General features: G+C 36.2%; 1 protein-coding gene across 2 annotated transcripts in view; it reads right to left on the bottom strand.

The window, feature by feature from the left end:
- The window catches only part of CACNB2 (calcium voltage-gated channel auxiliary subunit beta 2), a 340,464-nt gene that overhangs the window by 35,106 nt on the left and 285,509 nt on the right, over nucleotides 1–19,849 (bottom strand). For both annotated transcript variants that reach the window (XM_067562325.1, XM_067562326.1), the window contains 5 exons: nucleotides 15,592–15,714; nucleotides 10,664–10,800; nucleotides 9,286–9,362; nucleotides 3,724–3,857; nucleotides 65–145 (listed from right to left, as the gene is read on the bottom strand). In XM_067562325.1, coding sequence (XP_067418426.1) covers nucleotides 65–145; nucleotides 3,724–3,857; nucleotides 9,286–9,362; nucleotides 10,664–10,800; nucleotides 15,592–15,714 — 552 coding nt within the window. The remainder of the gene's footprint in view (nucleotides 1–64; nucleotides 146–3,723; nucleotides 3,858–9,285; nucleotides 9,363–10,663; nucleotides 10,801–15,591; nucleotides 15,715–19,849) is intronic.

Here is a 19,849-nt window from a genome sequence, read left to right as displayed (position 1 = left end):
TTCCCTCTTAATTCTAAAACAGACTCTAAAGACAAAATGGAAATAGTCCCTGGCAATCACTTACCTCATATCCCTTCAAGGAAGGCCCCACTAAAACTACTGGTCGCATAGAAGGCACTACATCGTAAGGAGGGATGTGCTCTGTCTGCATAAAGGGAAAACATTTTAAGAATCTCAGCATGCATACAGAATGGTATTATTTTACAATGTAAGTAACTCTGAATTTCCAGCAGTGTCACCAAAGGGAGAATCAGGGATTCATTGACTTTTCTTTGCCTCTCCCTGCAAATAGATATGCAGTACAAGAACTGTGATTTGGGCGATTTCTTTTGAAAAAGCTTCCATTTTTTCCCCTTCCCTATCTCCTATATAGTTGGGAACTGGTTCTTCTAGAAACAGCCACACACAATCTGAGTGGTTAATGATATGTGCTGTTTCTGAAAGTTACTTGGCATGACTGAAATAGGATTTTGAGAGCTGAGTAAGGACAGAAGGTTCCTCTCAAAACCTTATTAAGTCTATCATAAAATCTAATAATGCTATTATTACAAAAGGGAGGAAGAAAAACAAAAACAAAAAAAGAAGGGAAAAGGTTTGCTTGGTTCTTCTTTCATACATATCTATCTCCTGCTTAATAAATCATAGTGACATCACTGTAAATTCTCAGGGAAGTACTTATATTCTAACTTTCACAGTCGCACCCACAAATTCTAAAATATGTGTTACCATCACTGGCAAATGAAATCACAGTAATGACTAGTTATGTTAGCATTTACAGAAAGTTTAAATAAACACAGCTGAGAACAGCAATATTCTCTCTCTAAGAGACTCCTATCTGTTCTCAAGGAGATGTTTTATGTTAGTTACATACTATTTAATAAACCTCTTACTGATGTATCATGCACAAGTTAGGAATGTTTGAGAAATTTTCTTTAAGATACATTGTTATAAATAATGCATCTGTCAGAAGACCGTCAAAATCATATAAATTCATATTCATGGTAAAGAAGAGGAATCAAACAGTTTTGAACTAAACTGTTTGCACAAGACATTCCCAACATTACCAAACTGGCTTATTAGAAAACTTTTTAAAAAACTTTTGGTTGCTTTTTGTTTGCTTTAAGGAAAAAAACATGTTTCAAATTCAAAACCACCAACCTGGAAAAAGCTTAAAAGGAGATATGCCAGATCTATTTTTCAAAGGCCTACATAGTACAAATACATCAGTCAACATCATGGGATACTGTCATTGTTCATTATTTCAGGACTCAACATGTCCCAAGGTTAATCACAATAACAAAAAGGTAAAAAAATATTTTCAAACACAGAAAACAGAGACAAACATTAATACAGCAACAGCACAAAATGCCACACAAGCAGCAGACTAAAGCAGTCTAAAATATGGAATACAATCTTGTGGCTGAATCTTTTTTTTTTTTTTTTTTTTTTTGTTACATGTAGGCTCACCACATAATTGGTAACATAAGAAGAATGAATACCAGTGCCCAAGGCATCATAAGCATGTGAAGAGAACTTATTTATACAATGCAGGATCTTACTTTAGATGTTTTGAAGAAAAGCCCTGTAGCTATGTTGTGTAATTATGAAAATATACCCTTTCAGCTTTTGTTACCAGGAATGTAAATAATCAGATTCATGCCTTATAGTGACAATCCCTAAGAAAAATCCATAATAGGTCTGTAAATGTTTATGGGGTCAAGGTTCAGGTGCAGTATATCTTTGTTATAAGATGGTTGACGATCCACAAAAGCTACATTGATGCTATTGCTATTAATCAACAAGTGACCTGAAAATTAGGGAAGGTACAGAAATTACCTTGTTTGATGGAATACTGGTGTTTAAACCTATATTGCAGCAACTGTTTATTTTTGCCTTTTCCAGCTAAAATTAACTATTCTGTCAGCAGAAAATTAGTGAAAAACTACACAAAATTATTTGATGAAAGCTTCAGAGTTCTTAAAATTAATAAAGACTTTAAGGGTCAGTCCCCTAAAATATAAGGTAACAAGCTACAGAAATTTTCCCTTTTAGGTCACTGATTGAAATCTGTTCCAGACTGGTAATGGCAGAGGTTTTACCATCAGATGGTTGTTCAATGGTTTTACTGTCTAAAATTATTTGGAGGTGTCCATCCAGTTTCTAATAGACAACTGTCCATAAATTACAGAAAACACCCACGAGAGCTGGTAATGATTCTGAGATTCTAATCTGAGATTTTAATTAGAGAAGCCAAAGAATGAATAGGCATATAGAATTAACTACCATCTCATCCCTGTAAGAGGTCTTTCTAGAGACAAAGGTTAAACTTTGTGGAGAGGCTTACGTTGCTAGTAGTCAAGAAAGAGATTCAAATGTCTTAATTTTGCATACTGTTTGCATTCTTGTAAACTACAATTATAATTAAATAAAAGGTCATTCAGAACACAAGAAATTCCCATTCAATTCCAGGCATTCTATACTGGACTGAGAATAACAGCCATGTTATTTAAGAAAAGAGTTCACTGAAGCAAGGAAAAGGACCTTTTTATGGGGAAGAAGAATCCAATATTTTTGAAGAAACATAAGAATGAAGATAGAGGAAGAATTTTTGCACCACTAAGCCTGGATACACACACAGCAGTGGCACCACTGTGCCATTGGCAGTACTTATAAGCCGTATGACAGTGTCACCTGTGGATAGAGGGTTGTAGTTAAAAACCAAGGAAGAGAAGTTAAGAAAATTGGAGGATTAAAAAATAAAGTAGAAATACAGTACTAGCCTCATACCGCAGCAGCTAAATATTTTGCTGATAAACAACGTATCCAAGCAGGGTTTATAGCCACATTTTAGAGTCCCCAGTCAAAGGGTTCCAACGGCATAATTCAGTAGCACATTTGTTGGCCAGTTTTTGGAGAGGCATTGGGTCTGAAGGGGACCACCAGCGCCATTTCCAATAGTTAAGATGCAACAATCTGATTGATGGAGGAGAAGGCAAGAACATTGGGAGAGAATTTATATATGACAATAGGAAAAACTCACAGTAGATCGCCAAAACAAGTCTGCAGTTTTCCACTGGTCTTGCTCATCTGCAGTTTTGGCACCTAGTGGATTAGAAGTTTAAATACTGACTAAATTAAAAATTGAAGGGTTTGTTTTTTTGTTTTTTTGTAAGTACAAACTGAGTATCTGATTAGATTTTAATAATAGTTTTAATAGACTGAATTATAAGTTAAAAAGCTTGAAAAAAAGAGACAGACAGATAGAATAAGCATGCACTAGAAAGGTGCATTATATGGAGTTGTCAATGTTTTACTTTCTTGAATGTTTAAGGAAATTCCCATTGTGCCTATTATTCCATCAAAAAGGATAAGTACTGTAACACTGTTTTACTGAGTCAACTGACTGTACCTAGCATGTTTGTTTTAATGTATGGAATCAATCATCAGTTGATCTGTTTCTTCCTTAATTCTAAAATGATTGTATTGTATAGACTTTGGGTAATAATGCTAATGATGCCAGTGGCAGGATAAACACAACTCATGTCAATGTAAACTTACCGATTTCTGCTTCTGCTTAGCTACAGCAGCATGGAAAAGAAACAAAGAATAACAAAGCATGCATGTTATTGGCTTGTCAAAGGACGCAGACAATTAACAGGACTAGAAATGTGACGCAGTGCAGGTAAGCAGGTGGACAGATGGGAGCTTGGAAGTCGGTGTTACCTTCTTAAAGAAGGGCATTCTTTTCTCTTTGGAGTGGGGTGATGTTACACTGTTTGCACTGGGTTTGGGGGAGCGATGGTTTGCTGGAATATCATTTTCTTCTGCATCTAAGCCAGTGGCATCTATGTCTATAGCTATATACAGACAAACAATTCAAAATTATCAGATGATAGGGAGAGGAGAAATAGGTTAAAAAGAAAAACAAAAGAAAATTAAACTACCCGAAGTAAAAAATCAACCATGACTACTGAACATAGTAAAAACTTAAAGGGAAATATTTAAAGGTGCAAAACATTAGGATTAGAAAACACATGGCAATATCTGTAACGACTACTGTAACATTTTCTTCAAATTCCCCTTTCCAGAATCAAATCAAACATCCACAGATCTACTCTCACAAAGCTAATACATGGCCAAGTTCTGCTCTTTGTTATATTGATGCAAATCTGGAGTACTTCAGTGGAGTTATTTTGGATTTACACTGATGTAAAAGAATAGAATTTAGCCTACAGAATCTGGATTATTTATGTATATGTTTATTTTACAGAACTCTATTTCAAAATATGCCATCTTGAACTGAAAATTAATATTTTAGTATTATGTATTTAGATACTAAACAGAAAAAGTTTCTGTCTGAAGTTTTAAATTCCATGAGTCAAAATCTGCCTCAGCTACTCAGTTACACACAATTATCTAAGTGCAGAATAAAATTGGCACTACCTTTTAAAATCATGTTATTTAACTTGAAAATGTACAGTAGGCACAAGATACATTCATCAGAAACAATAAAATACATCTAATGTTAATGAACATTAAATGAATTGTAAGAGGAAGAGAGAAAATCTAGCCTAGTGATCATGGAGGCATGCTGAATTCTGCTGAAAAGATCTAGTGAGGATGTGGGGAAGGCAAGATGGAAGTGGCAACAATAAACCATTGCTCCTCCACCCCTTTCCCCAAAATAAAATCATATCCATCATACAGAGCTAGCAGCATAAATATATGACGCACCCTACAGCAAGCTAGTGATTAGTGACAATGTAAACAATAAAACCGTCATGGACTCAGAGCTAAATGGTTTCTAGAATGCAAATGAGAATGAAAAACTGAGCTCTCCTCAGTATAGAGCCAACAGATGTCTGTTAGCTACATCTGAAACTAAGCATCCTAGGCTTTTTCCAGCACCCTCACATAGAGCAGTCTATCACAAGGTTGGGTGTTGAGTTATATTTGTCTCCAATGAGCACCTTACACTGCTGATGAATGGACACAAGGGTCCACTCCAGAAAAACAGTGTATCCCTATCCTGGGAAGATCTTACCTACCCTCTGACAGATACCTGAGGATTCTGTCTCTCTTTAAAAAAAAAAAAAAAAAAAAAACTTCAGAAACACTTGTATAAAGCAGTACACTGAACTGAATTAATTCAAGGCCTATAATGCTGAAAAGGTCCGTTAGTGATAGAAGAAATATAGACTTTAGCTAAAACCGTCAGTGGTCATCTTGAGTATTATAAATCTACCTTGGTGCTCTCCATCCTGCTGTTTTGTGGATGAGTCAGCACTGATCCATGCAGCAGTATTAGCCACCAACTTATGTGACGAATAAAACATCTAGATCAGTCAGTTTACGTGCAGCTTCTGATTTAAGAGTTACTTTGGACAATCGTCTCTTTTGTTTGAGTAACACACATTTTCTCCTACTTTAATTATTTATAAGAATGGTCAATGGTCCATGTAGCCCAGTATCCTGTCTTCTGACAGTGGCCAGTGCCAGATGCTTCAGAGGGAACGAACAGAATAGGGTAGTTACTGAGTGATCCATCTCCTGTTGTCCAGTCTCAGCTTCTGGCAGTCAGAGGCTTAGGAACACCCGAGCATGGAACTGCATCCCTGACCATTTATAGTTCTCATGCAACAATCTCCATGAGTCTTACTGAGGTACATCTTCCTGAATAGACACTTTAAACATGACCTCCCCAGAAGAGCATTTGGCCAGATCTCCATTCTGACTCTGATTCCCCTAAAACAGCCACAGAAAAAACCAATGTTTTCCTCCAAAATTTTCCCTCCTAAATTATAAATGGAAATTATTATTTGTACAATACAACCAGTGTGCTAGGCAGTATAAAATCAATCAGAATAAAACTGAGTATCTCAGTACAAACAAGGGCAATTAACTCTCAGTCCCTGTGTTACTATGAACAAGGAGAAATATTTGCTACAGGAGTAATTTTGGTTAGCTGGTTCATGTGCTGTGGCATGGGTTGGAGGCACAGATGACAAATCCTGAGCTTCCACACTTTCCAGCTCTGCACCCGATATTTGCACCCTCTGGCATCTGGGTCTCAGTGCACCACAGACAGCTCTTACCTTGCTGAGCAAACCATCATGGACAAAATCAAATGATACAGTAAGAAACAAAACTTGAAAACTAAAAAAAGTCGAATAAAGTTTGAACAAAAGATTTTAAATAGAATTCATCACAACACCATAGAGCAAGAAGCCAAACTGGTGACTAACTACAGATCTGTGGCTGTGGAACTGTCCAGAACCTAGTCTTGAATTGAGAGTGGAAAGACGAGACACTATCTGCTACATCCACTCCTGCGCAAATTACTTTGAGTGTGTTTAACGAAATCACCGACACCATTCTGATAAAGTCATGTTTTCAAAGAGAATTAAGGTGAACAGTTCTATAATACAAGGCATCTGCAGTAACTGAACAGCGAAGCAAGTAGTAAAATATACTCCTTACTGCATAAGAAAATGCAATGCCCCTCTGAAGCCCAGGAACAATATAAAGGCTTTGATGATCCAAGACTCTTCAGGAAAAGCGAGGGTAGTACCAGAGATGGATGTCAATATATCAAGCTAAATCTACTCTCCCCACAAAAGTGGCCTTTTTCTTTTTTTACAAATAATATGTGTTTTTTAATCTAACAAATTGTACATGAGAAAATTAGCTTGTTGGCTTTTCATTTGTCATTTTAAAGTTTTATTCTACGCTTTCATTTTTCTTTTTTTGATCTTCTTCGTGTTAGTCCACCTTCTTCAATAGTAGTTGTTATTGCTGTTCTAATGTACTTGGTCATCATTGTTATTTTTGGTCATTATGTTTGGTCATCATATTCATTTGCAATCATCATTTATTATGTAGGCTACAAGGACTGCATGGACTGATTAAACTAGCTGGTCCAGAAAGACAAAATATCCCATTTTCCAGTATTTGTTCATATTGTTTGGCACTTGTTTTTTTGCGCTACAGGTTTAAATTAGTTATCTTAGTAACATACTGGGTTTTTTTTTTTCAAAATTGAAAAGTGAAATTAACTCATCCTAGTTCCCATTTCTGCACATTGTGGAACTAGTCTATATTTTGGTACAGTTGTCAATCTCTCCTAAGTCGAACGTGTGGCAACAGAATAACCAGAGTGTTGCAGGTCAGAACTGAGCCTGCGTTACGAGAGTTGAATGGGGTGGCGTGTGTGGTGCTTGTCCAATGCCATGCTTGACTCACACACTGTTATCAGTCCCTTCCTTAGTCTATATTAGACAAATATATGCAAAAACCAAAATATTGAGATAAACCAGCAAGCAAATATTCACTATTCATGACTATTTTCCCCAAGCCTCCAATATGGAGGAGGAAAGCACAGTAAGATTAATCTTTGGAAATACTGCTTCCTAAAAGCATTGTTTATAGGAATGATTTAAATACAAGTCAGGGGACTGTGTGCTCAGAAGGTTTAGTAGGGAAGAAAGCAGTTAAATTGGGGCTCATCTATACACACATGCACTTTTTTGCTAATCAGGTAGGCTCATCTCTGTCTCAAATTATATCTCAAATAATCATTCAATTTTCTGTGCGCAGTTTCAATTCTCTTACCACCAAATTCTGTAAAATGTTCTGTGAGAATTAGATAGGATATTTCAAATAAATGGAAAGAAATTTGCTGATCTCCTGTACAAATATTTTTAGTATACGAAGTGTTCATCCTGAAAGATCACTTAAAACTACAGACAAACCCAAGAGCTATAAAACTATACACAGATCACACTGCCTACGCCCGAAATGCTCTGGGTGGAAAGTAGAAGCCTTTAACAGCACACATTAATATAGTTTAGGGTCCTCATACTGCAAAGCACTTAAGTATGTACTTAAATGCTCTGTTGAATCTAGCCCTAGAATGAGATGTGAAGAACAATGTTTTCTATTGAAACATCAAAGTAGGGAATTGAAGTGGAATTAGCTAAAAACATCAGGATTAACTCTATTATTACTACAAAGCCACGTCTACACAGGCAAGAAAAGTGTGGTTTTCAATCAAATTAGCTTATTTCATCATTTCAGACGGGTGAATTGTAGCGTAGGTTCCAATGAAGCTAACGTGATTGAAACACTCGCTCTTTCTGCTTGTGTAGACAAGACTAGAGAGTGACATGAGGTCCTTACTTATTGCAAGTATTAGGGAACTCTCTTATTTCACTCATCCAAAGATGAAACATCCAGCAATACCGTAGCCCTTCACACAATGCTAAGGCATTAATACACTTTTTGTTGTTTAATTTAGTACTTAAAAATTATACAAAAATGTTTTTAGGAAGTTTAGGGATTTGAATATAAAAGAAATATTTCCTTTCAACTGACTGACATGGTGAGGAAAACTCTCTCTCTCTCTTTTCCCTCCCCCATCCCCACTCCTTGGGATTCTGCTCAAGATAACTGGTCATGTCCCAGTTTTCTTTAATTAACTAGCTATTCTTAGCATGCTGGTGCAACTCATAAGTGCACTTGCTTAATGGCTCTTGAACATAAACTAAACTAAGTTCAAATTTGTCAGTTGGTGCTCTAAATGCAAAGCAGCATCTGTTAAAAAGAATTCTGCCACAAGGTAAAACAAATCTACAAGAATTGAATCAGGATCTGCTTTGTAAAAGCTATCAAAATTGTGCAAATAAAATAAATAAAATAATATAACGCAAATAAAAGCTCCTGACGTTATAAAATCATGTCATTCCTGGTTGGGCTGCAGTACTCTACAGGTTGTCTATAGATATTCCTGATTCATCTCAGCACCTTCTTTCCTGTACTAGAAGATTATCCTCACTTATCAGGAATTACTCAGGATAAAGCTCGGATTGTCTTAGTATAAAACAGCAACAACTGACAAATCAGACAAGGTTAGAAGAGCACAAATTCTGGAAAGGTTTAATTTCACCATATTTTTCCAGCCTAATTTTCCTTCCATGATTTCATCATAACATAACTTCATAATGAAATCAAGATAGCAGTTGAACTGGTTTGATAACAACCACATCACTTCATGAGCTAGCCAGGCAAATGCACTGAAGAATTCATCCAATTCCCTCATCTCCAGCACACACACAAGCCAGTCTCACATGACAACAGAACCACCTGACACTGTGTCAATGAAAACTGAAAGTTAGAAAGACCTTTTTTCCAATTCAGTTTAAAAAGTATAACACAAAGTAGTACAAATCTTAAAGGAATAAACACAGTTCTATAAACAGGTTGACTAAAGGCTAGTGACCTACTTACCAGATGATGGAGGTGTTGATTTTCTGGAACTAGGTACTATGTCACCCAAACTGGATGATGAATTTCCTCCTGATTTACTGGAGTACAGCAAGAAATCAGTGTTAAAATCTAGAAGTTTATCAGTAATAAATCTAGAATGTATTAATTATCTCTCTCAAACTATCAGGTCGGTCACTAACAAAGACAGACAGCATTCCTGTTCTCAATATAAATTTACACTTTGTATAAAATATGTGCACACTTTGCAGACTGAGGGATTGCACATACATGTCAATTTGTTTCCATATCGGTCCAGTGTTTATACCTAACAATTTATTTTGCAGGTAGTTAAATCTAGGAGGAAGATATGCTTACATTCACTGAGATCTTGATATGAATTCTTATTCAGTAAATCCATTGGACATACCGATTATCATTTTTGCCTCTGGTTTCAGTTCACAAACAAGTCCATCTCAACATTCTCTGTGAATTCTAAGATTAGTGCTTGAAATTATTAAATAATGGTAAGGCCGTGAAAACGAATTACAAAATGCTAACTAACTACAAGTAACTGCACTTTTGCACACCACATTTGCATATGCAGACACCAATTTGCACTTACAGTGGTGATATATGTGCACATAGGGAGAGTTAGGTATCTTGTTGGCGCTGCACATGTGCCAGTACCTGATTTGCACACACAACTGTATATGTGCATATAAATTAGGTGTACACAATTGTGCAAACTCATCTCTGAAAATCAAACCTTAAAAGTTAAGGCTGATATTTTTTAATTCACATCATCACAACAATTTCCCTTAAATATATAATGATGTATGTTAATTGAATAATCTTGATTGTTTCAGATCATAGATTGTTTGCCTGTGTTTATCTATTTTATGTATTTCAAGAGTGCCCATCACTGTGCTAACTTTTAAGGAAAGCTAAAAAAGTACAGAATGAGTTTTGGATGAATTCATATTTTAAAATATTTTGTGAACTTTTAGGTTAAGACCTTGTTTGCTAAGATTCAACTCCAATTGTATTTTTACATGACTTGAACTCCCCTGAAAATAAGGCTTCACATTGGAAATGCTGACAAAAACTAGCCAAAATTACAGTGTGGCCAATGCACAACTCTATCACTGAAATAAGAGTGACACACTCTCCTCATTTAACCAATATTTCCTGCTTTTTCTCAACAGTAGCAGTGAAACCAGACCACTAAAACTATTAATTTTTAACAGGTGTTCCTTAATTCAAAATATTCAGAGTTAACAATTATATTCATTAAGAGAAAACAATAAAGGAATATCGGATAACTTGAGTCTATAGCTATGATTCCTAAGTTATTCGTCACAGTCAAAGATATTTTAAAATTTCCCTTTATTTTTATTACCTGGAGTAGAATTTTCCTTGCTTTGCCCTCTGTTCATGCTGTATCCTCATATTTTCTAATTTGACTGGACTTGGTATGAATCCTATTTCACAGCCTTCTTTTACCAACCTTCCTATCCACCAGTCATTGTTAAACTTCTAAAGATAGAAAGAAATGAAAAAATACGCACATTACAAAATTATATTCTTGATTAATTTATTCTTTTTTCAATTTGCAATCAATTCTTTTTGTGTAATTCCTCTCCAGTTAGTCACTGCACCAAATTATTATGGCAATAAAGAGTCCTGGGAATTTGCAGAAATACATTTAAAAATAATGATAACTTGCAAACAATTAAAATGCCATTGCATGCAAGCATGAACTCTCCTATTCTTCTGATTCTCCATGAATTTGAGTTCCTTCCATCTATCCAACTTTAACCCTTTCCATTTTACAGATTGTTCTCTATGCTATTTAAATAGCAGCATTCTTTTTTCTCTCCTCCCTTGTCTGTCTCTACAGTGGACAGTAGATACTTCTTCCATTATGCTCCTATTGTCTGTAACACTTTCCTTAATTTCTTAACACTTTACAAAGCCTGTCTCTAGAGACTTATTTTTCCTGGATGCAGCCAATTACTTTCAGCTCTTTACTTGGCATATAAAACTGTACTCTGTAAAAATTACCCTTTGCTCAATCATGTGCTCTGAGACTTTGCCACTCCCTCCCTCCTTATTCCTGATATATCGTATTTACACATACAATATATATAGTATATTCTAATCAACAGTAACATATCCACATCCACAGACAAAAATTGAGAAACATTTTATGAAATTTTTGTATGACTGGAAAAGTTACAACTAGGTTTAGTATACACCCCAGTTAACAGAGTGTCACATTATGCATACATGTAATGTTGAACAGATCAGCTGGAGTCATGCTTCATTCATATTTAAATATTTACATCAGCTTCCATTACCACATAGCTCGGTAAAGCAATGCTGTTACTTTTTAATCACTCACCCATTAAACCAACTTTGTTCCAGCATTGATCAATCTTATGGATAGGTCCCAAACTCAGCTTTCTGGGAAGTGTGTGCGTTTGCTAGCAAGTGTTTTTGATAATTTGTGAACAGAATGTATGAGTTTACTTTTGATAGAATTTTTTTTATCCAATACAAAGTTAATTGTTTGATTTTGAAGTTTTGGTGTATATGAGAGGTGATACAATTCAGTGTAATATTAACCAACGTGCAGTAGTTAGAAGAGCAAATAAGGCACCTTTAAAAGAAAATAAAGGTAATGCTGAATATAATGGCAATGGAACAATGATACACACTGTTATTTGGAATACTGTGTTAAATTTTGGTCACTTCTGTGATATTTTTGTAATGCCTGAGACAAATTTTAAGTTAATTTATTTTACTAGCAAGAAATGTATGAAGTAAACACAAGTCTGATGATCTGGTAATTAGCCTGACTGTATAATGCTGCATTCGTGCCACTGGCTCCTATCTTTGTGAATGGGAAAACAGATGAATCAACAGGAAGTAAGGGTCTGTATGGTATCTTTTTAGGATGCACAGCAACTTCAACTTCAACTTCCTGCCAAAGCTTAACTCTTTATAGCACAATATCATATAGTGATATCTACCAGTGATATCAACTAGTAGAGGTAGGAAAGACCTACAGAAGGACAGTGAATATGGTTAGAGAACAGACAGGATTTACATGTGAGGTTGGATCCTTCTCACACTGAAGTCAATGAGGACTTTAACATTGACAGAAATTAAAGAAGGATCTGCTTTATATGATAAAAAAAAATGTTTGCAGAAGTAGGATTATTTAAATTTGAAAAGAGAAGAGTTAGAGAAGCATTAATTGAAGTATTAAATATCAGCAAGAGTGTGTTAAAATATGATCAGTCCCCCGTTTATACTACCCTGTTATAAGAGAACATGGCTGTTACTCAACAAAATTAATTTTAGTTCAGTTAACCATACATTTTAAATTAATAGGAAATGTTTCTTCACACAGAAGTCAGTGGAGAGTCAGCCCGTAGAATTCATGCAAAATATCAAAGTCAAATACTGTAACAGAATTTTATAAAGGGACTTTATACCTTCATAACCAATAACATGCTAAAATTACCTCAATATTATAAACACTAGCAGAGGGCCTTGGCAGCAGGACATGGATCCTGTCTGTGGCAGTTCAAAGGTGTGAGAGCCTGTAAGAGGCCAACACTCTGGAAAAGCAAACAGCACTGGCCAAAGTGGTGTGGACAGAAAGGACACCAATTCAGCAGCCCCCAACTCACAAAAGGCTCAGCTTGGAAGAGTACTGACTGACACACTAATGGGAATTAAAGTCAGCTTCTTTGGGGGAATCCTGACCAGACATGAATGCACTGAAATGCCACCAACTAACCAAAGGGTGACTCTGATGCTATGGGTGTTTTTTGATATAGAAAGGTGTACTTTAAATCACCTTATACCATTTTTACAGAATTCAATCTGATGACAACAGAGGTAAAATTTGTTACTAATTCACTATAGAGAATTGTACCATTGGCCAGGTTCATTTCAGATTGGGTTCTTCTTCCTTCTTCAGAAGCAACAGTGATCACTCCTCAGAGACAGGATACCAGAGCTCAAAGACCAATCGTCTGATTCAGTATGGCCATATTTTGCAGCTAAATGTTCATAGAGTCCAATGTTCTTAAAATATTTTTGTCTTGATTAGCATAACAATGAACACAATATTGAATTTCAGTCAGCTGCCACTTTTTACTTTCCCAAGATAAGCAAATAGTTATACCTTAGTATTTTGAGTACTCCACAAAAGGAACACCAGAAATACTATCATCAAGTTTTCTAAGGAAAAAATAGAACATTTTTAAAGGCAACCAACTACCAGTATATTTTCTGCTACCACTCAAGTTGTGTCAATAACTTCATTTTTATTATTTTTTCTCTCTCCCTAGTACTACATAGGGTTGCAGCTAAAATGTTAATAGATTTGAGTTTTCACTTTACACTCAAAGAAAACGTTAAGGGCCAAATAAAGTTTAAGCAACCTTCCCCTCCCCCCCATTATCTTTTATCTTCATCCATCTCTGCGTCTGAGCCTGGCTAGGACTAGATGTGCAGAGGATAACATAATATAGAGAGGCTGCTCATTCTCTTGGGGTTTCTGTTGCAAGTGACAAGGAAATCTCACTAAAAAGTCTTTTTCAGTTTTGAACTTTGGATAGTGTAGGATAATCACTAACATTTAGCTTATGTAAACTAACTGAGTCAAAATTTTAAATGTTTCTAAGTACACGTGAAGTCAATTAAAACTGAAATTGCAGTTTTGTATGACAGTATTATTTGCATTCCCAGATGGTGGGTGTATGTGAAAAATGCTGTAGTATTGTCATGATTCTGTCCCTCAAAATTCTTACTGTAAATCCCTTTGTGTCACTGAAGATATTATATAGGATAAATTATACAGGATTTCGGACAAGATTTTTTTTCTTCATTGTGCACTCTTTGAATCTGAATTACTGCCTTTTATGTGTGTTTTGTGTTCATGGGAAAATCAATCTTAATCACCAACGTAAAATGGACTTAAATCCCGACTTATTGTTCCCTTTCCCTAATCTCTGTCTTTCTGTCTACCCATTGAGAGTTCCTTTGGGAATGACTGCTCCATGAACGCTGGGAAAAGCACCTACCTACCTCATGGGTACTACCATTAATAACAACTTAATTCCTTGTCTCTGCTGGAGCAAAAATGTGGTTGATTTAAAAGACGCTCCAGATGTTTTACACATGTACAGATGAATTGTTCCAATCCTTTTTATGCTGACTCCCAGCTTTTCTGTCTCTTCCACAGTTAATGACAATTGCACAGGAGGCAGATCACCTAAGCAGTCAACCATGTGACCAAAGAAGCAATTCTGCAAAGGTATAGCAGTTATTCTTACAGTTAGCCTGGACAAAAAGTCATTACACAACGACAATGCATAAACACCTTCCATTTACTGCTAGTCCTGCAGCCTCAATAAACAGAAGTTTGTTTATTAAGACTACTGCATCAGTGAGCAATGAGGGATGGGGTGCCTTGTTACAAGTCTCCAATTTTGGGTGCTCCTGGGAAGATCACGTTGGGGCAAAAACAACATGGGATGTTCTGCCAGGGAGATGGGGACTTACATAACATAAGAAAATAGATTTACAAGAGAGCAACAGAAGGTTGTATCTGGCCTTTTACTTCAGACATGGACCTTCCACATTTTTTTATTGCAAGTGTGAGAGAAGGAAGGGAGATTTGTGAATATGAAACGTCCTTTGTGCCTATGTAAAATTTTCCAATAACTGACAGGGGGAAAGGATAGACCAATGGCACAGACAATGTGGTTATGCAGTCACTTGGGAGGTTAATATATGAATATTGATAGTTATTACATTATTTACTGTGCAGTTGCTTACATCAATATATTTAGATGCTGTCTATATATAATATAATTTAATTAACTGAAATCAATCAAGTTATTTCAGGAATAAAACAGGGCAGAGAATTTTTTCAGACTGAGTCACAGCTTTGGAAAGAAGTAACGTTGGCTGTTGAATCACAATAAATCCCTGTAGTGAGAGGACAGTGAATGCCTGCAGAGATTACATCATTGAACATGTGGATTGCAGAACTAGATTTTTTTAAGGCCTATAAAAGTGATACAATCAGAGAACATAATCATTTTATTTTCAAATGCAATGTATTTGAAGACAGAATGATCATATGCAATGAGTACAATATTTCAAATAAGCTACAAATCCTGTTGCATTTTTACATTTTGGTAATGTTTGTACAGTGCTTTGAAAATGCAAAATGATATATTAATATCATATGCTATTATTATTATTCTTAAAATAATGAAAATAGCTGTAAGTTTTACTTACCTCTTTAACGTGAAGAAAATCTTTTGCTTCAAATGAGATGGCCATGCCTGGAACTGGGACATCATCATCATGTCCTGCACTATAGCCGACATTTGTTCTGACTGCAAATGCAACAGGTTTTGTCTGCAGGGCAAAAGGTAAACAGATTTTGAATATTTTCTCTCTCGTACATATAGGGTCAGATATAGAGATTTAGATATATACTTCATGGAAGTGTTGTATCAAGTTATATCCCTAATGTTCTCCCAATTAACATAGCAAAAAACACATGCCATTAAACTTATGAAATATAAGAACTGCTCTACTCAAAATATTTTTGTTCATAATGTGTAGATAACAGGTATATTCTAACGATTTCACTTTAGAAAAATGTTGACATTTAGTTTCAAAGCAACAGAATTAATAGCAATGCTCATGGAGAAATATAATTTGAAAGTCTAAATTTTCAAAAATGACTGGTGATTTTGGGCTTCCAGAAATTTTAGGTCAAAATGTCCATTTACAGCTTACATTAGGTACAACATGTCCTTAAAAGTTCACCATCACAGTATTACACTGGGAATTAGGAGATCCCAAGACTTTTCCATCTGTTAAATAGCCCAGCCCTCTTCTCTTGGTGCTTAAAGCATGTTCCTACGTTGAAAAGTACTTGTATAAAAATAGCATTCTGAAGTTCCATGTTTATTTTATCTCAATTGTTCCATATCATATTTGGTCATTTTATGAATGAAAGGATGTATTTTTCAGCCATTTGCACTGCAGACTCACTCTGGATCTCAAAGTTCATTCGAGCTAATGCATTAATACTACTAAAACATTCTTGACTGCAACTGGAACTCTCTCATAGTTGTGTTGACTTTGCAGTGCGAAAAGGAGAAAATACTAGAGAAAACTTATTGTGAAGTAAGCAGATCTACAGTCTACACGTATGTAATTATGTATTATGTTTACTTATAATATGCATTACAATTTTATGAGATGAAATTCCCTTAAATATGCATAGAGGGTTTTATCCTGCACTAATTTAAGTCAATGGTACAGGATCAAACCTAGATAGCATATCTACTGAGTAAGATGGTGATAACTTTACATAGTTACTTCTCAGAGTAGAAGAGTACTTTAAGCTTAGTGGTAAAGCAAGACTAAGTGACAAAATATAATAAAGCATTGTTAACAAACAGTTAAATGTAAGAAAACCTTTGTAAATGCAACAAGGTACACATTTTAAAAACCCAACTCATGAAAGTAAAAAATGTGGATTCCCAAAACAATGTTAAAGCAAACATTGTCCAGGCAGTACAGTAGAGTCCACTCATTCACATTAATGATGGAGAGACTCAACGTAGATTTTCCAATTTTGTAAGTAAATGAACAAATAACTGAAATAATCAAAGAAATGGCATAATAAAATAATTAGTTTATTTAATTGTAAGGTGCAGCTTACATTTGATTATTTTTGATAATACCTATTTTGATAATACCTACTAGTAAATGTTCTGTAGGCACGGTCCCATGCATAATGTGATTATGCTGCTGCATAATTCACTGAGTAATAATTGTGGATTTTGTTTACATTTCTTCAAATCATCACCCAAAATCTAAGCTTTAAATGGCGGGGGGCGGGGAGGGGGGAAAGGGGGGCGAAGGAACCAGATCCTTGGGTCTGGCCAAGCTATGCTTGTTGCAAGACCCAGGGTGGTCCTGCCTTGATCCTTGACCCAACCATAGCCGTAACCAGATCCTTGCATAACTTAGAACAGCCAAACTATGTCACCAACAGCAGTCCCCCAGGGTCTGTTGTGCTGGCTCAGAATCCTTGTAGAAGAGGGTGCTACCTCTTTCTGCCCTAGGACATGCCTTTGGCCTATGGAGAAATTCCCCCTATATCAGAGGAGTACCTAGCAGTCCTGATAGGGCAGCTCTTTGTTCCCTTTGTGCTGCAGATCTGCCCCAAATCAATCGTCCTTATGGTTGCCACAATAGTTGCAAAGTGAGAACTGCAGACTGTTGGTGCCCCATCCATACTTAAACTGGTAAGGAAAGTGATAACTATAGGGCTGCTTGAAAAAGTACTATTCATCACAATTAAGGATTATGGTATCTGGTCCTTAGTTATTTCTTAAGAACATAAGAACAGCTACACTGGCCCATCTAGCCCAGTATCCTGTCTTCCGACAGTGGCCAACGTCAAGTGCTTCAGAGGGAATGAACAAAACAGGTAATTTCTTCATACATTTTCCCACAAACATTGCAAAGTGACTATAAATCATAGATGACTAGCTATATGCCAAGCCTGAAGTTTTAAAAATCAGCTATTTCAGTCACCTGAGTGAAGATGGTGAATGATTATTAGAACATAATCCTCATATTAGTCATTATCATGAGGCTATAACACAAAGCCATATGAGGTATGTTGAAAATACAATCTAGACCAATGATTCTCAACCTTTTCACTCTACTGTACCCCTTCCAGGTGTCTGATTTGTCTTGCGTACCTCAAGTTTCACCTCAGTTAAAAACTACTTGCTTACAAAAATCAGACAAAAAAAATACAAAAAAGTGTCACAGCACGCTATTACTGAAAAATTGCTTATTTTCTCATTTTTACCATATTATATAATTATAAAATAAACCAATTGCAATACAAATATTGTACTTACATTTCAGTGTATAGCATATAGAGCAGCACAAACAAATCATTGTCTGTATAAAAGTTTAGTTGGTACTGACTTTGCTAGTGTTTTTTATGCAGCCTGTTGTAAAACTAGGCAAACATTTAGATGAGTTGATATACCCCCTGGAAGACCTCTGCGTACCTCCAGGGATATGCATACCACTGGTTGAGAACCACTGATCTAGACAACACAGCTTATTGGCATTTAATTACCAGGGAAGACAGCAGTTGGAGGACACACACCAACATGAAAGAGGATTTAAAACAGGTCAGCATTGTCAAAATAAAAAGAATATTCTTCCAGGTCTAGACTTTTTCCCCATGGGAAGAAGGATGGCAGAAGATCTACAATTATCTGATGATTTAGGGCCTGATCTAATTCCAACTGAAGGAAATTAAAGGACTTGGATCCACCCATCAGTGAAGAAAGAGGAGGATATAAACACTAACCAAAGGAAAGTGATACATAATCACCACCCACTATTTAATATGCAGAATAAATGTTGGATTAACATGATGTGATATTCTAGAAGACAGTTTTTCAGTGATACTGATGGACTTATAAAACACCCCTACAGCTTCTCCTTTATTGTCTATCTGAGAGACAATTGCCACGAACTGGTTGCTTTGCAGCAGTAGAAGTAAAAAAGAAAAGTGTGCAATAACTATGGTTCTTTGAGATGTGTCCTCCTGTTGGGATTCCACTCTAGGTGTGCTTCTGCCCCCTGTGTTTTTAATCAGAGATTTCTCAAAGCAGTGCCTGTTCAGCACACACATGCACGCTAGGTAGCCTTGTGCTCCATACACTGTTATATAGCATTGTGCGGGTGAACTGCCCTCAGTTCCTTTCTACCGCAAAGCCCTACTGCAGAGAACTCCAGAGCAGAGGAGAAGGAAGGCGGGTAGTGGAGCACCCATAGGGACACATCTCAAAGAACATCAATTACTGAAGAGGGTGAGTAACAATTTCTTCCTCTTCTCTGAGTCCTTATGGGTGCTCCATTTTAGGTGATTACCAAGCAGTTCCCTCTAAGGAGGAGAGGGTTTCAGAGTCGAATCCAGTACAGAAGAAATGTGTGTCCTATTCATAGAGATCAAACCAAGTATCTGATACTAACTATCCTCTAGATCAGGAGTGGACAAATTTACTGACCACCCAAGACCACTGGGCAGAATCTTCTAGCCCAACCACCCTTCCACAGGGCAGAAGCTCCAAGCTCCCCACCCCAGTCTGGTAGATGGAGAATGGGTGGGGGGGGGGGGGGGGTGGAGGAGGAGGGCACCATGATCTGCACTTTAACTGTAAGGAGTCGCATGCAGCTCACGAGCCATTAGTTGGCCACCCCTGCTCTAGATTATAGTTGATATTTGCTGAAAAATAAACTTATTTAACATGGAGCTATGAATAGGAGAAAAAGCAGTCACATATGCAATGAATTCAGCAATTCATAATATTCAGTAGCTATTGTAAAAAAAACCCTCACAGTAATAGCAACATTTTCATTAACTTTAAGTTATAAATTACCATTGTGTAACAAAATACATTCATGAAAAATCTGACTGTCCTGAATTTACAAATGGTCT

The sequence above is a fragment of the Emydura macquarii genome, unplaced genomic scaffold, assembly GCF_026122565.2.
Source record: "Emydura macquarii macquarii isolate MOO-44397 ecotype Brisbane River unplaced genomic scaffold, CSIRO-AGI_Emac_v2 contig_2422, whole genome shotgun sequence".
Taxonomy (NCBI): domain Eukaryota; kingdom Metazoa; phylum Chordata; order Testudines; family Chelidae; genus Emydura; species Emydura macquarii.
The sequence above is the reverse complement of the archived record's forward strand: the minus strand, read 5'-3'. Positions and strand labels throughout refer to the sequence as shown.